The 19,222-nt window shown below is 34.0% G+C and overlaps 2 protein-coding genes across 2 annotated transcripts in view; one reads left to right on the top strand and one right to left on the bottom strand.

The window, feature by feature from the left end:
• Nucleotides 1-19,222, bottom strand: part of CACNA2D3 (calcium voltage-gated channel auxiliary subunit alpha2delta 3) — a 392,330-nt gene that overhangs the window by 64,007 nt on the left and 309,101 nt on the right. Inside the window, exons 21-27 of the mRNA XM_065749768.1 lie at nucleotides 18,635-18,702; nucleotides 16,387-16,432; nucleotides 16,142-16,239; nucleotides 15,546-15,639; nucleotides 14,034-14,129; nucleotides 12,857-12,978; nucleotides 12,274-12,354 (exon numbers count right to left, since the gene is read on the bottom strand). Coding sequence (XP_065605840.1) covers nucleotides 12,274-12,354; nucleotides 12,857-12,978; nucleotides 14,034-14,129; nucleotides 15,546-15,639; nucleotides 16,142-16,239; nucleotides 16,387-16,432; nucleotides 18,635-18,702 — 605 coding nt within the window. The remainder of the gene's footprint in view (nucleotides 1-12,273; nucleotides 12,355-12,856; nucleotides 12,979-14,033; nucleotides 14,130-15,545; nucleotides 15,640-16,141; nucleotides 16,240-16,386; nucleotides 16,433-18,634; nucleotides 18,703-19,222) is intronic.
• On the top strand, nucleotides 119-3,580 carry LRTM1 (leucine rich repeats and transmembrane domains 1). Its single transcript, XM_065749823.1, has 2 exons — nucleotides 119-701; nucleotides 3,147-3,580. The coding sequence occupies exons 1-2, from the start codon at nucleotides 119-121 to the stop codon at nucleotides 3,578-3,580; spliced, it is 1,017 nt and encodes a 338-aa protein (XP_065605895.1).

The raw sequence follows: 19,222 nt of genomic DNA on the forward strand, positions 1-19,222 counted from the left end.
AGTGATGTATAGGATTTTATTTTGCTATTGACTTCTGTATTTTCAAAAGATAAATATTTTATAATAATTTCAAAGCATTACTCCTTCTTTCATTTGTGGTACAGGTAAATGGATTCTGATGCTGAGAGTTGTCTTCATAATACGCATGGCTCATGGGTGTCCTCAAAAGTGTCTATGCCATATAGCTTCAAAGACTGCAGACTGCAAGAATAGAGGTTTTACTGAAATTCCTCCCCACTTACCACCTGAAATTCAGATACTGCAGTTGCAGAATAACCGTATTTGGAGAATCAACCAAAATGCATTTACTGGAACACCACTGCTGAAAATCTTAGACTTGTCCAATAATTCTCTCTCAAGTTTTGCACCAGGTGCTTTCCAAAAATTACGATATCTACAGGTTCTAAATCTAACTAGAAACTTAATTCATTATATAGAAAACAAGACTTTCAGTTTCCTCCCACACCTCAAAGAACTGGACTTGTCATCCAACAGCATCATACGTTTGCCTGATACTTTTGGAAACAGCACAGGGAACATAACATTACTGTCAGTGAAGCACAACAAGCTTCAGAAAATGGAAAGAGTTCTGCTGGAGTCACTTCCAAACCTGAAAGTTGTTCTTTTCAAGGATAATCCCTGGCTATGTAATTGCAATGTCTTTGGGCTAAAACTGTGGTTGGAGAGTTTTTTATACAGAGGTAAGAAATTCTTCTCATTACATACAATGCAAATGAGAACACAACCTTCCAAATACATCTAACTGATGTTCACTACTACAGCGTAACAATTTACATCACACCTCGCATCAAGCATACAAAAATACACTACCATGTATAGCTCAGAATATAGGTGCCTTCATAGTTACAGGGGGCCAACTAGGGTCACAGAGGATCATTTACACTGTGAGAAAGAGAATACAGAGTGCATAGATACATTCTAAAAATACACACCTGTAGTGAGTGCATGTGTATACGTCCATATCTGTATCTACATATACAACAAATACACTAGACCACACATACTTGCTTTAATACTAGCAAAATGCTTTTGCTAGAAACTAACCTAATATTTAATCTTTATTAATCTTTAATCTAATCTCTGCAATTTAATCTATATTAATCTTTTTACCTGATGTATGAGACTGAACATCAACACAGACATCAGTACCAACTTAACTCTAGAGAACTCAGGATTCGAATTTCTCTTTAAATTAGAACTTGGTATTTCCTTACAAGAATACTTACCTAAAAGTGTGTGTTTCACCTTACACTAGCTTACTTGTCTGATATTACTTTCTAATTTGTTGTCAACTAGTTGTAGTACTACATTTACTATTAGTAACCTGACTGATATATGCAATACCACCTACTAAGGAATTTTGTAAGTAGAAGTAGCTTCATATTTTGATCATGGTTGCTTTTAAATATATTCAAGAGTTATGCTTTATAAAAGAGAATATGATTTAATTCTAATTTTATATATTTAAGAATTTGTTTTACACCCTGAGCTCAGAGAAACTTCATAACTTAAGGTGATTAAAACAAAGAAAATAAGCTTTCATCATCCCAAAGCATTGTTACTCATAACCACTGTATCTACAATGAATGAAGAAAAGAATTAAACATTAAATCAAATTTCAAATTTGGGCAAGAAGTTTTAAAGGAAGACAAAATACTCTGTGACCTTCTATGTTTGTTTACAATAAAATTACTTGTATGAAACACGAAGAAAAATTAGATGTATTTCACATTAATCCTTCCCATTTCTTATATAGTATAGTTAATACAAAACCGTACTATGTCTGTATGGATACTGTAAGTCTTAGCAAAGATCCATTAGAGACAAATTTATGTCTGAATTAATTGCCTTGTACAGTGCAACTCTATAAGTTGTCCATATTTTTAGCTGAATCCAGCTACTGATATATGACGAAACTTATTAAATAATTTTGAAGAATTCTTCAGGCAGAACTCCAGCTCCCCATTCCAAGTGCACATATTTTAATTGCTTATATCCATAGAAAGATCAGAGTGGCAGAATTTGGAGATTTATCTACGTCTGTGTTCAAACTAACACATGGAACCAGGCTTTGGGTTTGTCTACCAGGGAGCAAGAGACAAGCTTCTATGCTTTTATCTATCTTGGAATATCATTAATATTTGTGGTGAAGTAGTTTCCAGACCTTCATTTAAGTCCATTTTTATTCACTACTTTCTCAAATAAAATCTTTTCAGGATGAGAATTTCTGTGCTTCAATTTAACTAAAAGGTAGATTATTTCAGACAGAGAAGAGGGAGAAAATTCAACTAACTTGATTAATTTAAACTTTTAAGTATGTAAACATTGTTTTTGGCCTTGTTGACTCCTCAGCACACCATACTCCTAAGACTGTGATGTATGGTCTAATTAGAACCCTGAAAGCAACACCCTGCGCGTTTTGCTCCACATGCTTAGGAACAACGGTGTGATTTACAAGACTGAGGCTTCCTACTTCATTTCCCGTTTATACTAAAAACATCCTTTGAGAGGATGCAGAAGCTGCCTGTAAGCAATTATGAAGTTTACCATTTGAACAAGTAATTGATTAATCTTAACTTCTATAGAACTCTGAGTATTTTCTTACCATGAACCTTGAAAATGTTGTTCATGTACTCAACATACTGCACTTTACTTCATTATAATGAATGTATGATGTCAGAAGAATGACTATTTCAAGGGTTATTCCAATCAAGTGAGATTTGTTTGTTAATATATTATTTCAATTTTTCTTTAGAAAAAAAGAATAGTAAGACAAACTTGAACGCAAAGAATTTGCAGTTAGCAATATCTCTTACTATTCATCTATGACATATCTTGCTTACATTTACTTGACTGCTGTTCTTTTAATTTTGAATTTGTAATGATTTCTGACAGAAGTTATTACTTGAAAATAATTTCTTCTATGTTTGTTAAAGTGCAATAATCTTACCTCTGATCTAAGTGGAAGAAATTATAGTTAGAAATCTTTAAAAGTATAAAATCAAATTTGAATATAACTGTAATTTTTGTATCTGTAAATTTTACATGAAGAGAATTCAGAAACCAGAAAATATTAAGATCATCATCGTCTGCTTTTTTTATTATTATTTTTTTTTTCTTTTCAGGAGGAATAAGTGATGGCATCATCTGTGCAACACCAGGGATTCGGAAGGGCAAGGACCTCCTCAAAGTTCCCTACGAGCTGTTTGGAGCATGCCCACTTACCACAGCTCACACTCATCTGGCTACCACTCATCACCACAGCTTTGAGCACAGGAGTTCTCTGAAGCACTCCCATCACAACGAACATGGGGAAAACAGCAGGCCAAGCTGTGAACCCAAACCAAAGCCGAGGCCTGTTAGTTTACGTCATGCAATTGCCACTGTAGTAATAACTGGAGTTGTCTGTGGAATTGTGTGTCTAATGATGTTGGCAGCTGCTGTTTATGGTTGTGCCTATGCTGCAATTACTGCTAAATACCACAGAGAACATTTGTCCCATGCAAGACAACACGGGACTTCTGAGGAAAAAGAACCATTTGATAGCTCCTTGGCTTAAGTTACTTTTGTCTTTGGTTTCTCAAAAATAAAGAGCTCCCACTTCAGTTTAAAAGCTTGGAACCTAAAAAACGATTGGTTTAAAAGTGATGACTACTTTTCTTGCTTTTTCACATTAAAAACATTTTCTCTGTGATAAATATATATATATATGCACACACACACATATATTCCTTGGAATATATATCAATATATTTATGTAGTAGAATGCAAATGTAGTTATATTTTCTGTTATATATTCTGAAACTGCTGCGTAAGGCTCAATGTGTGAGAATGAAATTTTAACACAGTCATTTCCATGTATTCCATTCTTCATTTCTAGCTCTTGAATATTAGTGTGATATATGAGTAAAGGTGTACCTACACTTAGCACTCAACGTGAAGGAGTTTTCTGCAACAAAAAAAAAAACACAAATCGCTGCAAATGATCACTGCAAATGATGGGAGTTTGGGATCTTAAAATACTTGATATGCATTCAGAAGTATAATTTACAATCAGTTTTAGAACCAGCCAGTCTATGCACTGCTAGTTTAGAAAATTGTTGTAACATTTCCAAAAGCATATTTTCCACCTTCCAATCTGCCTCCATTATGAAGTTTAGAAAATAGGATATACCTTATTATCTATCACATTTCGTTTTTAAAGTACTTACAAGGAAGAAGGAAGAGAGCTGAGAAATCACAGGAGGAGGAAGTAATGTTAACACTGTGTTTCAGGTTCAGGCACTGAGATAAGCATACACTGTACATATGAAGAGACACTACCTATTATCCTAGTGGGATACACGCTTGTTACAGACATTTCTGAAACTTCTTAATCCAAAATCCAAACTATTCTGTTTTGAAAATGTCAGGACTGCAAATGGAGTTTTGATCACAGCTCTGCCCTTCAGCAGGGAGGATCACCTACCTGCCTGTTTGCACGTTCTCAAAGAGAAAGCATTCAGTTCAATTAATTCAAGGGTCCACCCTTTTTGCAGCACTGTTCTGCTGTCAGAGGAAACCAAAGCAAAAATCACAGAAACAAATATAGAACACAAAGAATATTTTGAAGGTCCAGTGGTGTTTTTCAAATAATTCTTGGAAATTATAGTCTCAAAAAAAAAAACAAACAAAAAAATAAAAAACAGATCAGCTAATCCACCTACACTTTCTGAGACTCGATTAAGTACATCCTGTCTATTTGTGACATATTTGTCAAAGGTGTTTTTGAAGCTTTACAATGTCATGGATTAACAATCTGCCCAGGCAATGGTTGTAGCAATCGACTTTGCTTATAGTCTGCAGATTTTTTCTTAGTATCTATCCTAAACTTGCTTTGCTAAAAATACTGCTTGTATGTATTAACGGCCAGAAGACTTGAGGACAGCAGCTGTCTCTCCAATAAGAACAAAAAGCTGTGCCATGGCATTCGGAGACCTCCGATCTTTCAACAGATGGATTCTCAGACCAAGTCTTATTAGAGCAGCTAGAGCTATTCCAATAACAGCCTCAACTCAGTAACAAGCTACATGGCAGGAGTCACGTAACCATTGCTCTCATGTACTTAATAATAATTTAAACCTGAATTTTAAAGCTTATTCCTGCATCTGCAGTTACTTTCATGTCCAGGAGAAATTAAGCTATTAGAAATAAGCTACTAGAAATTAAGCTTAGTTAAGTTATTTTGTTTTCCTATAAGAACACACCTTCCAAATACTATTTCTCCTTCATTCTCTCAAATCTTTTCAGTTTTTCTTTTTTTTTTTTTTTTTTAATGTGGTGCTTTAGACCAGGTATATTACTTCAGCTTAGACATTATTGGCATGGAATGGCTTTGAATATTTACATTCAGGCTTTTTAAATCTGATCTGTTGATGATGTAATTTCGAAGTGAATTTGAATTATTATTATTATTTTTTTTTTTTGTGAAGTTTAATGAACAATCTGTTTTCAGAGCTGTCATTCCACTGTGGAGATCTACATTTACTACTCTTTTTATCAATTTAGCGGGATATTATTTTTCAAAGGAAAACATATTTTTCAGATAAAGAAATAATTCAGGGAAGTATTTTACTGCCTATGGGCCAAAAAATTAGTTCAGAGCCAAGCCAAATAACAGTGCTTTCCTATGGTGGCCACCTGAAATGAGTACATTTGCATTCAGACTGCAGTTCCTAAAATGAAAGCTATAAACCTCTGACCTCCATGGAGATTTCAGCCACAGTGTTTTTAACAGAAATGCAGCACCCATTACAAGTTTACACCTCTCGTATTCAAGCAAAGGAAGGATTCAATATTTCTCTTTCAGAAATAACCAGGACAACATCTTAGTCTTAAAAAAATAGTCTTACTAACAAAAACCTTTTAGGTTTTCCTTACTGTTAGAAATTAAAAAAAATAATAATAATAAAAAGGGAAAAGTGAGAGGAAGAGGCAATGAAGGGCACAACATTTAAAGGAACACTTTCCAAGTTACATTTAAGATCCTTTGGGGATTTTTATGCACAAATAAGGCTGTAAATTGATACGGAGTTCTGCCAGAAAGCAAAGTATTTCGTATTTCCATTTGTTCATTCTGCTATGTGAGTACAGGAAGCCAATCCATACAAAACCCAATTTATACTTTCTATATAGATTAAAAAATTAAAAAAAAAAAACCCACCCATAGAATGTCTTATTTCACTTTGGCAAGACTGTACATCTACAACTGTTTGCAGTTATCAAAGTCCAGATATTTATGATGCTAACAACAGACAGGGAAAAGAGAAAAGCAATGATTTAATTGCTTGAATTGATAAGTGTAAAATTATTTATTTTTCAGTAGAAGAAACTAATGAAAAAATATAATGAAAGGTACAATTTTGTTGCTTGTAACAAATCGTCCATAACAACTGTTGACTGTAATGTAGCAGAGTGGATCTAGGGATTCCCCACAGAAGCATCCTTAATTTGCAAAGCTTAGCATTGGACATCTGCTGCTGAAATAAGTTGTCTGCACAGCTTTATATTTCAGATAAAGAGTGCTGAGAAAGCTTTGTTATTTTTCCAGCAATCTAGTAAGTGGTATTATAGTAAGCACAGTATTTTTTTTCCTAATCTTCTTCCCACAAAATTAAAAAAAAATAATAAAAAATCAGGATACATTATTTCATATAGTATTTGCAAAGATAAAGAAAGTAAACATTCTGTTTTATTCCTGTATATAGACATTCACATTATTACTATGTTTTCTAAAACACTGGCTTTCTAAAAGATTTTAGAAACTGAAATAAGACAGCATTCTTTACAGGAATTGTCCTCAGAAACTGTATCAAAAGAAACAATGCTTAAATTGAAAAATATTTCTTTGCCATATGTGCCTCCACATTCAAAGCTTGCAAAAAGATAATCAACACTCAGCTCCACTATTCCCTATGTCCTACCAAAATCAGTATCCCTCTTCTTGAATATCAAAGTAGAGTTGAGTGACATTACATGTAGCTTAACTATCATTAACAGCATTAACAAAAAAAGACCAACTGTTGCCTACTAATAACCATTTATCTTTGCTGGCCTGAACACAATGATGTGCAGGCTTTAGTTACAGTAAGTATGCTGAATTTTACAACTTCAATCTTTGAACAAGGCTGAAAAGTGTCATAGTACTAACAGTCATAAAAGGTCTTGATACATCCTGGGCTTACATCTGAAATATGACTGTATGCTCCCTATATCAGACCAATAGCAACATCAGTCATCTGGATGTGGCAGTAAGCCACAACAGGGAAGAAAGAGTAGGAATTGGAAACCCATAATAAACAAACCAGTGAAAGGCACAGTTATCTCTGATTACTGGAGGATACCCCATAGTTTTATGGCTATATACATTATAAGTTTGAATTTTTGCATCAGATTACAATCCTCACTTCAAGACACAACAGACAAACAATGCTGAAGTTTTGAAATATTTTCTCCAGTAAGAATTGAATTAATTGATCTCCAGTACTTAAATTGGGGTTAATGTATTCACATATTACATAATGGCAAAGAATCACTCAAAGTGCTTTTGAGTTTCATAGCTGTGCTGCATTATTTGAATTTTTAAAGGAGACCTGACATCTTTTCTGCTATCTCATACTACAGTTAAGGATATGTTGTGCCAGTAAAATTATTTAGCAGAATACCCCTGGAATCAGATTGCTATTAGATCACAGGACTCATTCTTCTACTTAAGATATTCCACTCTGCCAAAATAGCATAGTACTCAATATCAAATGAGCCAAATAAACTCAAAAGCAAAGGAGATGTGTAGAAGTGGAGAGTGAACTCTGACATTTTCTACATATACCTATTGTATCCTAAATGTTGGGAAACTGATCTAATTTATACACCAGAGAACTGCTAAGGAGAGCCCAAGAATTAAATAGGGCTTACATTCTCAAGCAAATATTAGCAGATAAATATCTTACAGAGCCATATCATTTGATTAATGCAAATACTAATTCTGTATGGTAAAATAAATTGAGAATAAATCACAGAATCACAGAACTGTAGGGGTTGGAAGGGACCTTCAGAGATCATCGAGCAGCTTGTTCCAACACCTTCACTGTGAGTTCCCTCACACATTTGTGCAGAACTTCCTATGCTTCAGTTTGTGGCCCTTTCCTCTTTCAAATAAACAGAAATTAATGCAAAAGTGTGAATTTTGAGTATACAATTTAACTTCAGATTCACTGCTCAGGGAATGGTGAGAGGCAGAATTTCACTACTTGCTCTGAAGCACCCAGTAGGGCACTTTGAATGTCTTCATGTATTACCTGCAAAGTTATATTTCCTAAGCAAGCCATGGCTTTTATCCTAAGTCTGTCAGCTATTTGATGCTAGACTATACAAATATATATTCCAGTTTTCCTGAAACTGAAAACATTAGTCTACAGACTAATATTAGACTTAAGAATGCACAGATAACATTCAAAATGAACAAGAAACTCCAGGAAAAAAAAAAAAAAAAAAAAAAAAAGTGGTTTTCCACCAAAGCATGCAAAGTATTTTGAGGGATTTACTAAACACTACTGTTGAATATAATCTTCTGTGGCTTACAATGTGGAGTAAAGATTAAGTAAATCACTGTCTTGCCTGACAAGGAAAACATCTATTTTAGAACGATTCAACAATTTGGTTGGTGTGTCATTCTGATGACATATTCATTTTCCCTTAGGCCTTCATACTAAAATGCAGTTTTATAGATGGTGCCATAAATTTTCAGGACCCTGTATGACAGTGACATTTGCTTGCATGTTTTTAATATAGCAATACCAAAGCAATTCATGTTGCCAAAAGGGAAAAAAAAAAGTAAGCAGAACTGAGAGGTTTAAAATAGATACAGTTATTCTGTGCTTTTGTAACAATAACTGACTTAACTATTTGTGAGACATTTAGGATACCTGCCACTCCTAGAAATATAAGCAGTTCAAGCTAGTTTTAATTAAATTAATGGGAGTCACTTCTTCAAAACATCTGCTGGGTCTGGCTCAAAGAGAGACGTGCATATGAATTTCATTCTAATTCATTCATTCATTCAAATAAAAAAAATCTAAGTAGAGTTTCAAAGTAGTATTTACACAATTGCTAACACACACACAAAAGAGATGATGGAGATCATAAGTTTCATAATACATAGGCTCACACTTATCTCCTTGAAAATATAAAAAGATCTTGCTTACTTAGAGCCTATTTAACTCTCAGTTACTGGAAATCTGCCATGCTTTCTGATTTTCCTTTCAAACTGCTGTCGTACAGATGATTCAAACAGAAAAATGAAAAAATTGAAGTGTGACCAGCCTAAAACAGACACACTTGTAAGAATAACGTGAGAATTTGGGTCATTCTTTTTTTTTCAAGACACTGATTGAAATAGCGTAAACAGCAGGGTTTTCAGGGTCACCTTTCTGTGGCATTCAAAATCTCATGTCATTAATAACCAATTACAGTTGGAAGAAGATACAGTCAAAATTTCATTTATCTTATAGATGGGCAAACAAACAGTAGGACCTAAAGTTTCAAATCATGTAATCCAAAGATTTATGATCTTGATTGGGAATATTAAACATGGAAGAACAGAGTTTACTGCTTGGAGGCAAAAACTTTGAATTTTTATATAGGCTCTAGAAAAAAAAAATCTATTCTGAAAGTTATATACTGGAAAGCAAAATTAGCTTAGTTTTACTTGAGGCAATCTGTTTCCAGGTGTATAATGTAATCTACTGGTTATTCACAGATTGAGTCATCATGCAATATCAAAGAATACAAAACTCTTACGCTGAATGCCATCAATATTTAACACAGACCTTTCAAATGAATGTAGGAAGACATAATGCAGTCAATCTGTTCCATTTTTAATAACTAGATTGATAAATCCCAAATACACTGTTGTCATCTTGGCAACATTGTTCTTATATAACTTCTTATATTACATTCCAGCACAGGAGACTTTCAAGGTTTGGCTAGAGGAGATGTTTAACAACGCTGTCTAGGCCCTGCTTTTGACATGACAAGTTGGACTAGGTGACCTCTAAGGTCTCTTCCAGTCTTTTCTAGGGTAATTCTACAACTTTTGGATCATATTTGGATGAACGAAGCATAAAATTTTACCATCTGTTGTTCTCCTTAACTTTGTAATATAGGAAGTATGGGAAGAAAGTGATCATAATAATGTAAACTAAATATAAGAGGCATAATAGAGATTGTTAAGTCAAAGGAATTTGAGCACAAATGTGTTCTAACTGCAAAACAAAACAAAACAAAAACAAACAAAAAAAACAACCCCGTTTTCAGTGTTACAGTCCTTGTCTCTCCTGCAACTAAATTGAACTCTGCACAAACAGTAATAAGCATGCTGTTACCAAAAATGCATTGAAGACTTATCTCCTTTTACACTTTCCATAGAAACTTGCACAAAGGAAAAAACAACAACAACAATATAAAAAACAAACAAACAGAAAAACAACAAAAAACACAACATTGTCAGTTGAAAGAGACAGGAGGGGTTTTCATATCACTTCAAGTTTCCTGTAGTAACAGTCTGGAGACACACTAATATTAGGAATTTTTGGCTATATTAAAGTATTAAGCCATCCTAATTCTAATAAGTTATAGCAAAGATTTACAGATTGTGTTATAATTGATCATTACCTACAAGTATAGAATCAAACAAAAATTATTAAAACAGGGCTGTATTTTTTTTCTTTTTTCCTCCCTCCTTGTGGACAAGTCTAACTCAGGTTTCTATTTTATAGAAACGCTCTAGTTTTTCTTTAACTGTCTTAAACTCTTGTAGTTATCTGCAATAAACAAAATTCTGGCACAGCTTTATTTTCAGTCGAATGCCTCCTGGGAAGTGTGATTGTACATGTAATGTGCATCTCAGGCTTCTACTTTCTGTAATCTACTTAGACCAAATGGGAATGAGGAATATTTACTTCACAGAGATTAAAATGAGATAGTTTGGCCAAATCTGAACCTGAATGTAGGCATTTGAAAATACACCCTACTTCAGTCTCTCATGTCTGGCAAATAAAACTTCCAAACTTTGCTCCTTTACCTCTGCTACAGTTTCTGTCCCAGATACATTTTGCTTCAAAGGAACAATAAAATTTGAACTAGACACTAGGTACTTTGTTGAAAGTTTGTTGATGGAATAAATATAAATGTCAAAGTACGCTTACAATCTTCATCTGAAAGAGGACAAAAGTAATGGATGTACTTGTTTGTCTCATACTGGATGATACTGTCATGCACAAAATGGTTTGTACAAATCCTAAAAGGATGTAAAGGCAAACATACAAGGGAGAAGTACAAAAGTATCAATATGAAAAGGATGGTTTCTGCTTCATGTGGTAGCTACCCAATTTTCTCTAAAATAGCTTGATTTCTAGTAGAAGCCTAGTAGAAGATTTCTTTAATTTCAATTGCTACCTCAGATTCAGTAACAATAGTGAGCAATGTCCAACAATTAAAAATTAATTACATTAATTTTTGAATCTGTATGTTTCATATCTATAGTTGCCAAACGTTACTTTTTAGCCCTTAGGATTATAATCTTAGCATTATGTTATTGTGCGTTATTATATATCACCTATCTATCTACCTGATATAATTCTTAGGATTATAATCTTGGCTGATAAATGGTAGACTTCTGTTGTCTAATTAATATTTCATTGTCAAGTCACTCCTCATATAACCTACGCACACTGATTGCTTCACAACGTTCATTATAGAATAGGATTTTAAAACCTGAAGATTATGTGAAACCATTATACATCAATTATTTCTTATATCTCCTTTTGCTTAACATAATATATTTTGTTTTATGATGAAGTAAAACATATGAATCTATGATTCCATTTTATTATGATGTAGAATTGCATCTACAAAAAGATGCTTCACCAGCTATCATTATTATTTCTATTAAATCAAATTTCATTGCTCAGAGAGACTTGGAGAGTCAATTAATAAAAAATCAATTTCTTAGGCAGAGAAATCGTTAAGTCTTCTCTACTCCAAGTTATGCAATTGTCTCATACAACTGTATCATTTCCTCCTTCTCTCTTCTCAAAAAATTATATTCCTACATTATATTGTTGCCAAATTAAAATAAAAAGTGAGGAACTCCTACACTGCTTAAAAAAGAAATTAAAAAAAATGAAGAACACAAATAAAATAGAAGAATTTTACCTGCAACAACTGGAGATTTTCTGTCATCCAAAAGTTGAATAGCAGTACTGGCTGTCACTACGTTGCTTTTGTTTGCTGTTTCTACAAGGTATAATAAGAAAAAAAATATCTCGGAATATGGAAATTCACCTTGCTTGTTTGTTTTGTTTCCTCTTCCCCCCCTTAGTGAGTGCAATGCTCAGGAAATATGCTAATAAGATAACAAACATCGTAGAGCATGTGTGAACCAAACATACAGGCACCAGTGTTTCAAAATTCCTGAGCAGCCTGGTGAGCTTAAATCACTGATATTAGTACTCATTCCTTGCCTTTTCTGATAAGAATAGCAACAAACATGACAACTGGTTGAGCTTCTCAGAGATGTGGGTAGTTGCTCTGTTGGACTTGTCTTGCTTAAAATACTAAATTATTATGTTCAATCTAGGCAAATATTCAACAAAAACAAGTTACATAGCATCTTGCATTTTCACTTGGAGCCCTGCAAAGGATGTACCTGGTCAAAGAACCAGTAAACTAGCAGCAAATTTCAATGCATATGGTATCATATATGATTCAGAACACAGATAATGACAAAATTATAGACCTGTACTAAATGGGATCGAATAGACAAAGCTCCCAGGTATTTGCTCAGCAGCTCTTCTGTACCAGAGTGGAAAATGATCAGCATTAAAAATGTTTTCCTTATCTTCAGCTGTCAGGAAATCTCTTAAGAAAGAAGAGAGAAAGAAAATACTTGTTTGTTGTATGTCACACAGTAATGTCTAGATTTGAAAGACAAGAGAAAAAAAAACAGAAACAACCTTCAATGTTTTAGGAAAGAAAACGGCTTTGGACAGTTATTCTAACATTTGTAAAAGAGAGGTTTAACTTAAGCCTCTAACAATTATTTGTAACAGACTTGCAATTGCAAAAGTTCATAAACTAAGTAGTACTAATTACACCTCTATTGATATAAAATAAAAATTCTCAGTCTGAATTATTTAACAGCAGAGCACAAGACATGTACAATGAAAAGTCACTGAAGGTTTAAGAGTTTGCTGCCACTAGTACATGTTTTTAAGCAAAAAAGAAAAAAACCCTAACAAACTAATGAGCAAACTACTTTTCAAATAATATGTAAGGAGAGGTAGTTGAAAATTGCATACTTTTATTCATTAATGATCTCACAGAATGTTGACAGAGTAAAATTTCTCTGAGAATAAATAGCAAGCACAATCTCCATGCTATTGTTCAGGTTTGCTGTCTAACAGTAAGAAATTGCAGTGCTATTGATCTCTTCTGTCAGACTACTTATACTACAATACTTTGTGGTCAGATAAGCATCAAACAAATTTATACTCAGTAAAATTAATTTATCATAAACATTAAGTACAGATTTTTTTCCACACATATAATGCCTATATTTGCCTTACAATACTAAAGCGATGACTAAGTTATTAAGTTATTAATTACCAGACCTTATTTTATAATTTTTTCAGATGAGATATTAAAAATATATATATTTTTTTCCCTACAGGTGAAGTATACTCTGAACTCCCTTCTGAATAGTAAAGGTATAAAGCTATATCTTGAAAAATGAAGGAAAAGTAAATGTAGGGGATGAAGGCATACAACAGCTCACTGTTCCAACTTTTCTAGTTGAAGAAGCAATTCCATACAATCTTTCTAATTAGTCCTATGTATTTCAGTGTACAAATTGTGTTTTCACTTTTCAAATCTTGTTTTCACACATAGTTGTCAAGCATAGGTTTGTTACTTACTGATTAGTAAGCTGCTCTGGACCCACAAAAAGGTTGATACGAGATAGTCCAGTCCGTGTTCCAAGGAAGGCAACCTCCACTCCCTTATCAGAATTTCTGAAATGGAGCAGAACACAAACAAAGATAATGTTTCCCGAGGGTAAACAGATAAAGCTATATTACTGGTCACAGAAAATAAAAGTTGAAGCATTTTCAAGGAAGATAATATTAAGTACAGCTCCTTTTTTATTTTCCTTTTTTTTTTTTTTAGTTAAAGTTACGTAGGCTGTGGCACGCATTCAGTGTAGAAATGTTATTTAGGTGGTACATCCATGCTTCAAGCTAAGCTGTGACTGTTGTTCTGGCATCAAAAACTAAGCCATATTTGAACAGCTAGCTCAGTCAAATGTAGGTACCATTAGGACAGGCGTCTGCTGCTAGACCTTAGGAAAAAAAAATGAGGCAGGTAGGTCAGGATGAATGATCTTTTTGCATGGTTATCTGGACCAAAGTAGCTGCTTTCAAACTAGCTCTTGTTTTACTGCAAGAGCCTTGCATGTTTTGTTCCAAAATGCCCTATCTCGTTACTGCAAATGAGAATATGAAAGGGGACCAAGACTCTGACTACTATGTCTCTGAGGTAGTCTTCCTTGTTTTTACTGAACCTGTTGTCAATTCATTGTGTAGGAAGACTCCTAAAAACCTTATACTTCTTAAATACATTAATTGACGCCTACAGCATACTAACATGCAATATTTTCCTATCTTTACCTTCAAAGAGGATGCTGGGTAATCAGCTTGCTGAATTAGGTCTCATTGAATTTGATTTTACTTATTCAGTATGTGTCTCCAGTAATATCTTTTTCTTGAAACATTTAATCATGATGCAAATTAAACACAAACTAATCAGGATAACTCCCAGAACTGGCTTTTATCAGCAGCATCTCATGCAAACTGCTGATCTTAACATCTGCTTTCCCTAACTTTTATATATATATATATTTATATATATATATAACATCTTGTTGCTTAACACATAACACTGAAAACAAAGGAGGAAAAAAAAAGAAAAAGATTCTGTATATAATTGTATATAATTTGTTCTGAGACAAATTACCAGTTCCATAAACAGTTTTGGTAAATTATGCATTAAATTCCTCAATTATTCTAAACAGTTGTTAGAAATAGTCTCAACTGTGTGCTGTGGTTCATATACAATTTCATTAGTTATATTGTAAAATTTGAGTAACCTTATACAACTAATCATCATGATGTACAGTGCGACATAAACAATACTGAATTCAAAATTGGTAGCATTTAAGATGCATTGGTTAATATGTTCTATTCATTCTTTCTAACGTAGTTGAAAAATTAAAATTCCTGAGTAAATAAACTGAAAGGAATGAAAAACTGATTCAAATAAATCTCAGTCATCTGACAAAACATCAGGATTTGCAAAGCATTTTACCTGTTTCTGTACATAGCTATTAAATGTCAACCATGATAATAATGACTGATTCAAAGCTTACTTACTCTGATTTGTTTAGTGCTAAACTGGTCCAATAAGCTTCAATTGGTGCACTCACCACTGCATCAAACAGAACTTCCTGGATCAATTCTTTATCACCTATTATGTTATATTAAAATCAGCAAACACATATGCAGAGAATTTCTGTTGCTGTTATTTTTAGATTCTACTATATTTTATGCAAACTTTTTGCAGTATTAAGCATTTACTATGTAATATTGTATGATATTGGACTAAAATGTAGTTTTTCTTATATTATTTCAATACATTAACAATTACTATTCACTATACAGAAAACAAAAAAAAAAAATGCATTTTCCACTTCATGTAACACTTTAATGTACATATATCATGCTTCTATTTGCATATACAATAATACTTTCTACTGAGTCACAAAAGCTCTAAAGAAAATATCTCAGATAAAATATGCACTTATCTGTTTTTTTTTATTATTCTATTTCACAGCCCAGAAATTATTTCAGTGATTTCAGCCACACAATTCAATCAAAAATTATCAAACTAAGTAGCTTTGCATTTTGCAGTATAATAGTTTTTATCCAGGATAAAGTCTACTACACGTGTGCTTAACAAAAATACTTGCATTGAAGCAATGGCTCTTTTCCTGTGAGGTAGCGTTTAATTGCTTCTAACTGAGTCATTTGACGGTGTTCAGGATGCAAGTCAGTGTTGCAATAGGACCTGAGAACATATCGTCAAAACATTAAAATGTTAATATGTATAAGCATGATCTCTCTTTGAACATAAAGAATTGGTTCCTGCAAGCACAAACAATATGAAACCAAGAAGGGTAACAGACACCAATATCGTGCTTTGTTTAAGGCTTACCATTCATCTGCTAAAGATACATCAGGGTGTTCTAAATCATGTAAACCTGTAACAGGAATAATAATGGTTTATTTAGGGAGCAGTCTGGGTAACAGATGGTTATTAACATACACTCCATAACATAAACCCTTCCTTCTTGGAAAGTGCATTATTACCACAATATAATAAATCACAGTAAGCTATTCAAATACATTTTAGAGTCTAACAGACTGGCAAAAGCCAACTAAATCAGATCTAAGAATGAAAAGGAAGGAAAAACTTTTGTTTTTGCACTGACTTGTTTAACTTGTACAAACTGTTCATGTGATACACTTGAGGTTTAGAAGAAAACCTGAACAGAGAAATGCACAATGGTAAAAACAAATTTCTATTCATATTCCCTTGTTCTTTGTGGCTAGTGAAGTTATTTATGCTAAAATGTATACTTCTCGTTTTCTGGGAGTTTTTCTCTTCTAAGTAATATTTCTTTAAAAGGAACAACTCCCAAACCCTAAGCACATTCTCTATGAGCACAAACAGCAATTTACAGGATTGTTCAGAATAGGTTTATTGTTCTAAGTGGCCACGCAGATGCTTGTAAATAAGAACTATATCATTACTTATATAGCACAATAAAAATGTACTTTGGCAATTTTCAGAACTCTTAAAGCATGTATCAATAGACAATAAGCAAACATGGTTCAGAAGGCAGGCTCTGGGTTCAACCCCCAGAGTGTGTACTAAATAGAGACAGAGCCATAGTGGTTGAGGACAAAGGGGGAATTCAGAACAAGAACTGCAATGATACTACTTAGAGAGAACAGCAATGCGTCAGTGACAGTGAAACAGCCAGAAAAGACAAGAAGGAGTGAAAGAAAAGGAACACTTGATTACGGCTTTGTTAGCTGGTGATGCATCTGAAAGGAAGTATCAGACTGGCTGGCTGAGATGGATAATAGGTAACAAGTAGGTTGGGAACAGTTTGGAGAGAAAGCTGCTTGTCTCCTGCTGTGCTCTCTATCTAGGCATGGTGGTTGTTTGGGGCATTGTTTCTTTTTTGTTTTCCTTTTTTTTTTTCTTTTTTTTTTTTTTTTCTGTGAAGCATAAACTTTGAAACATTTCTTGTTACATATCTTCTAGGAACAGGAACACATCTTTTGACTCAAAAAAGCTAAGGAACAAAGACCTGAAGGAAACTCTATTAAAATCACCAGTGAAGTAAGAAGCAGAATTGGAAACAGGGATTTAGGAATAAAATCAGAAAATTTTCCTCTCCTGAAAGACTTTTTTCTCAGGAACTGCTAGAACCTCACCACCTCACAGTATAATCCTCCACTGGATATGTACACCATGTACAGGATGCTCGAGGAAAATCGATTCTCTCTACACTCCATGAAAGGTGGCTGTAATGAAGTGGGGATCGGCTTCTCAGTAACAGTGATGGGAGGAGAGGTGATGGCCTCATGTTGCACCAAGGGAAGTTCAGATTGGATGGTAGGAATAATTTCTTCTCTGAAAAAGAGTGGTAAAGTATTGAAACAGGCTGCCAGGGAGGTGATGGAGTCATCATCCCTGGAGGTGTTCAAGAAGTTTGTAAATGTGGCACTTCTGGGACATGGTGGTGGTGAGTTGGATCATCAAGTCCATCAGCTGGACTTGATGATCCTGGAGATCTTTCTCAAATTGGATGGTTCTATGATTCTATGAAGCCATCTAGCAGGCCCCTGAAGATCTCATCTGACTAGTCACCCTTTTGAAACGCCTGTTCTCTCTTCATCTTTAGGACACTTTGCTTGTAGTCTTGCTGACAAACAACTTCATACATAATTGATTCCTCCAATTGTTTTATTTGCAGACTTCTCAAAAAGTAAAACCATAAAGAAAGAAAGGCTTTTCCTGCTGGCTACCTTTACCATGACTATGTAGTTTTAGCTCTTAAAGGCTTAACAATGTGTTGTCTGTGAGCAAAAAAGCCATAGCTATTGCAATGCTTTCAGTGGTTACTTTATTCAGAAAACGTCACAGGTAGTATCACACTACAAGTGACTCTCTGAAACACAGAGAGAGAGTAGATTATGCCCATCTAAAGAAAATTCATAGTCTAACTATGCTTAATGTAAATGAAGAAAAAATCCCATGAAGTAGAAGATCTTAAAAAATAAAATCTAATTCCCACATGGAACCTGCATAGAACATGCTAGCTTTAGGTCTACCAGATCAACAATTCAACTACTGTGTAAGGAACATGAGTAGGTAGAGAGTATCTTACCTTCTTCCACAGTTACATTCCCTCTGAAGAAATATTTTCCATGTCCTCTAGAGAGAGCCACACCTAAACTGTGCAGAGAAATAGAGCAGACCTTGAAATCTGTGACACAAAAACAGACATTCAGAGATATTTTCATTTATAAGATTTCCAGCTTGTGTACACTTCTTAACTTTAAAAACCTGTTTCTAAAGCCTCACTGATCATATTCACTGCCCAACTAGCCACTTCAGTAGGACCTGAAAGATCTGTTCTGATGAGCCTGCAACAACTGGCTTTATTTATGCGCGTTTAGAAGTGCAGTATCTCAGTATTATCTAGCAAACTAATAAATGTGCCCATCTAAGCTCACTGCTGTTTACCCAGCATGATATTTCTTCAGCTGAGCCTTGAACATACCAATGGCTTTACAATGAAGGAAACAAGACTAAAATGTTTAGAAACACGTAAATTTGTGAATCAATAGAGCTACTGAGAGGAAAATAATTTCATATGTGGCAACAGCATCACGATTCTTCTTAGACTATTCCTCTATTCATATTTTTTGCTAGTTTAATATTTTTGCAATGCCTTTAGCCTCATACAATTAAG

This window comes from Cyrtonyx montezumae, unplaced genomic scaffold (genome assembly GCF_038088225.1).
Source record: "Cyrtonyx montezumae isolate F1298 unplaced genomic scaffold, pur_monq_1.0 scaffold_6, whole genome shotgun sequence".
Lineage (NCBI taxonomy): Eukaryota > Metazoa > Chordata > Aves > Galliformes > Odontophoridae > Cyrtonyx > Cyrtonyx montezumae.

Excerpts from the sequence above, each read along its gene's own strand:
- LRTM1 (XM_065749823.1), top strand. The coding sequence starts at position 119 with ATGCTGAGAGTTGTCTTCATAATACGCATGGCTCATGGGTGTCCTCAA. Across the intron at positions 702-3,146 it reads GGAGAGTTTTTTATACAGAG|GAGGAATAAGTGATGGCATC; the intron begins GTAAGAAATTCT and ends TTTTCTTTTCAG.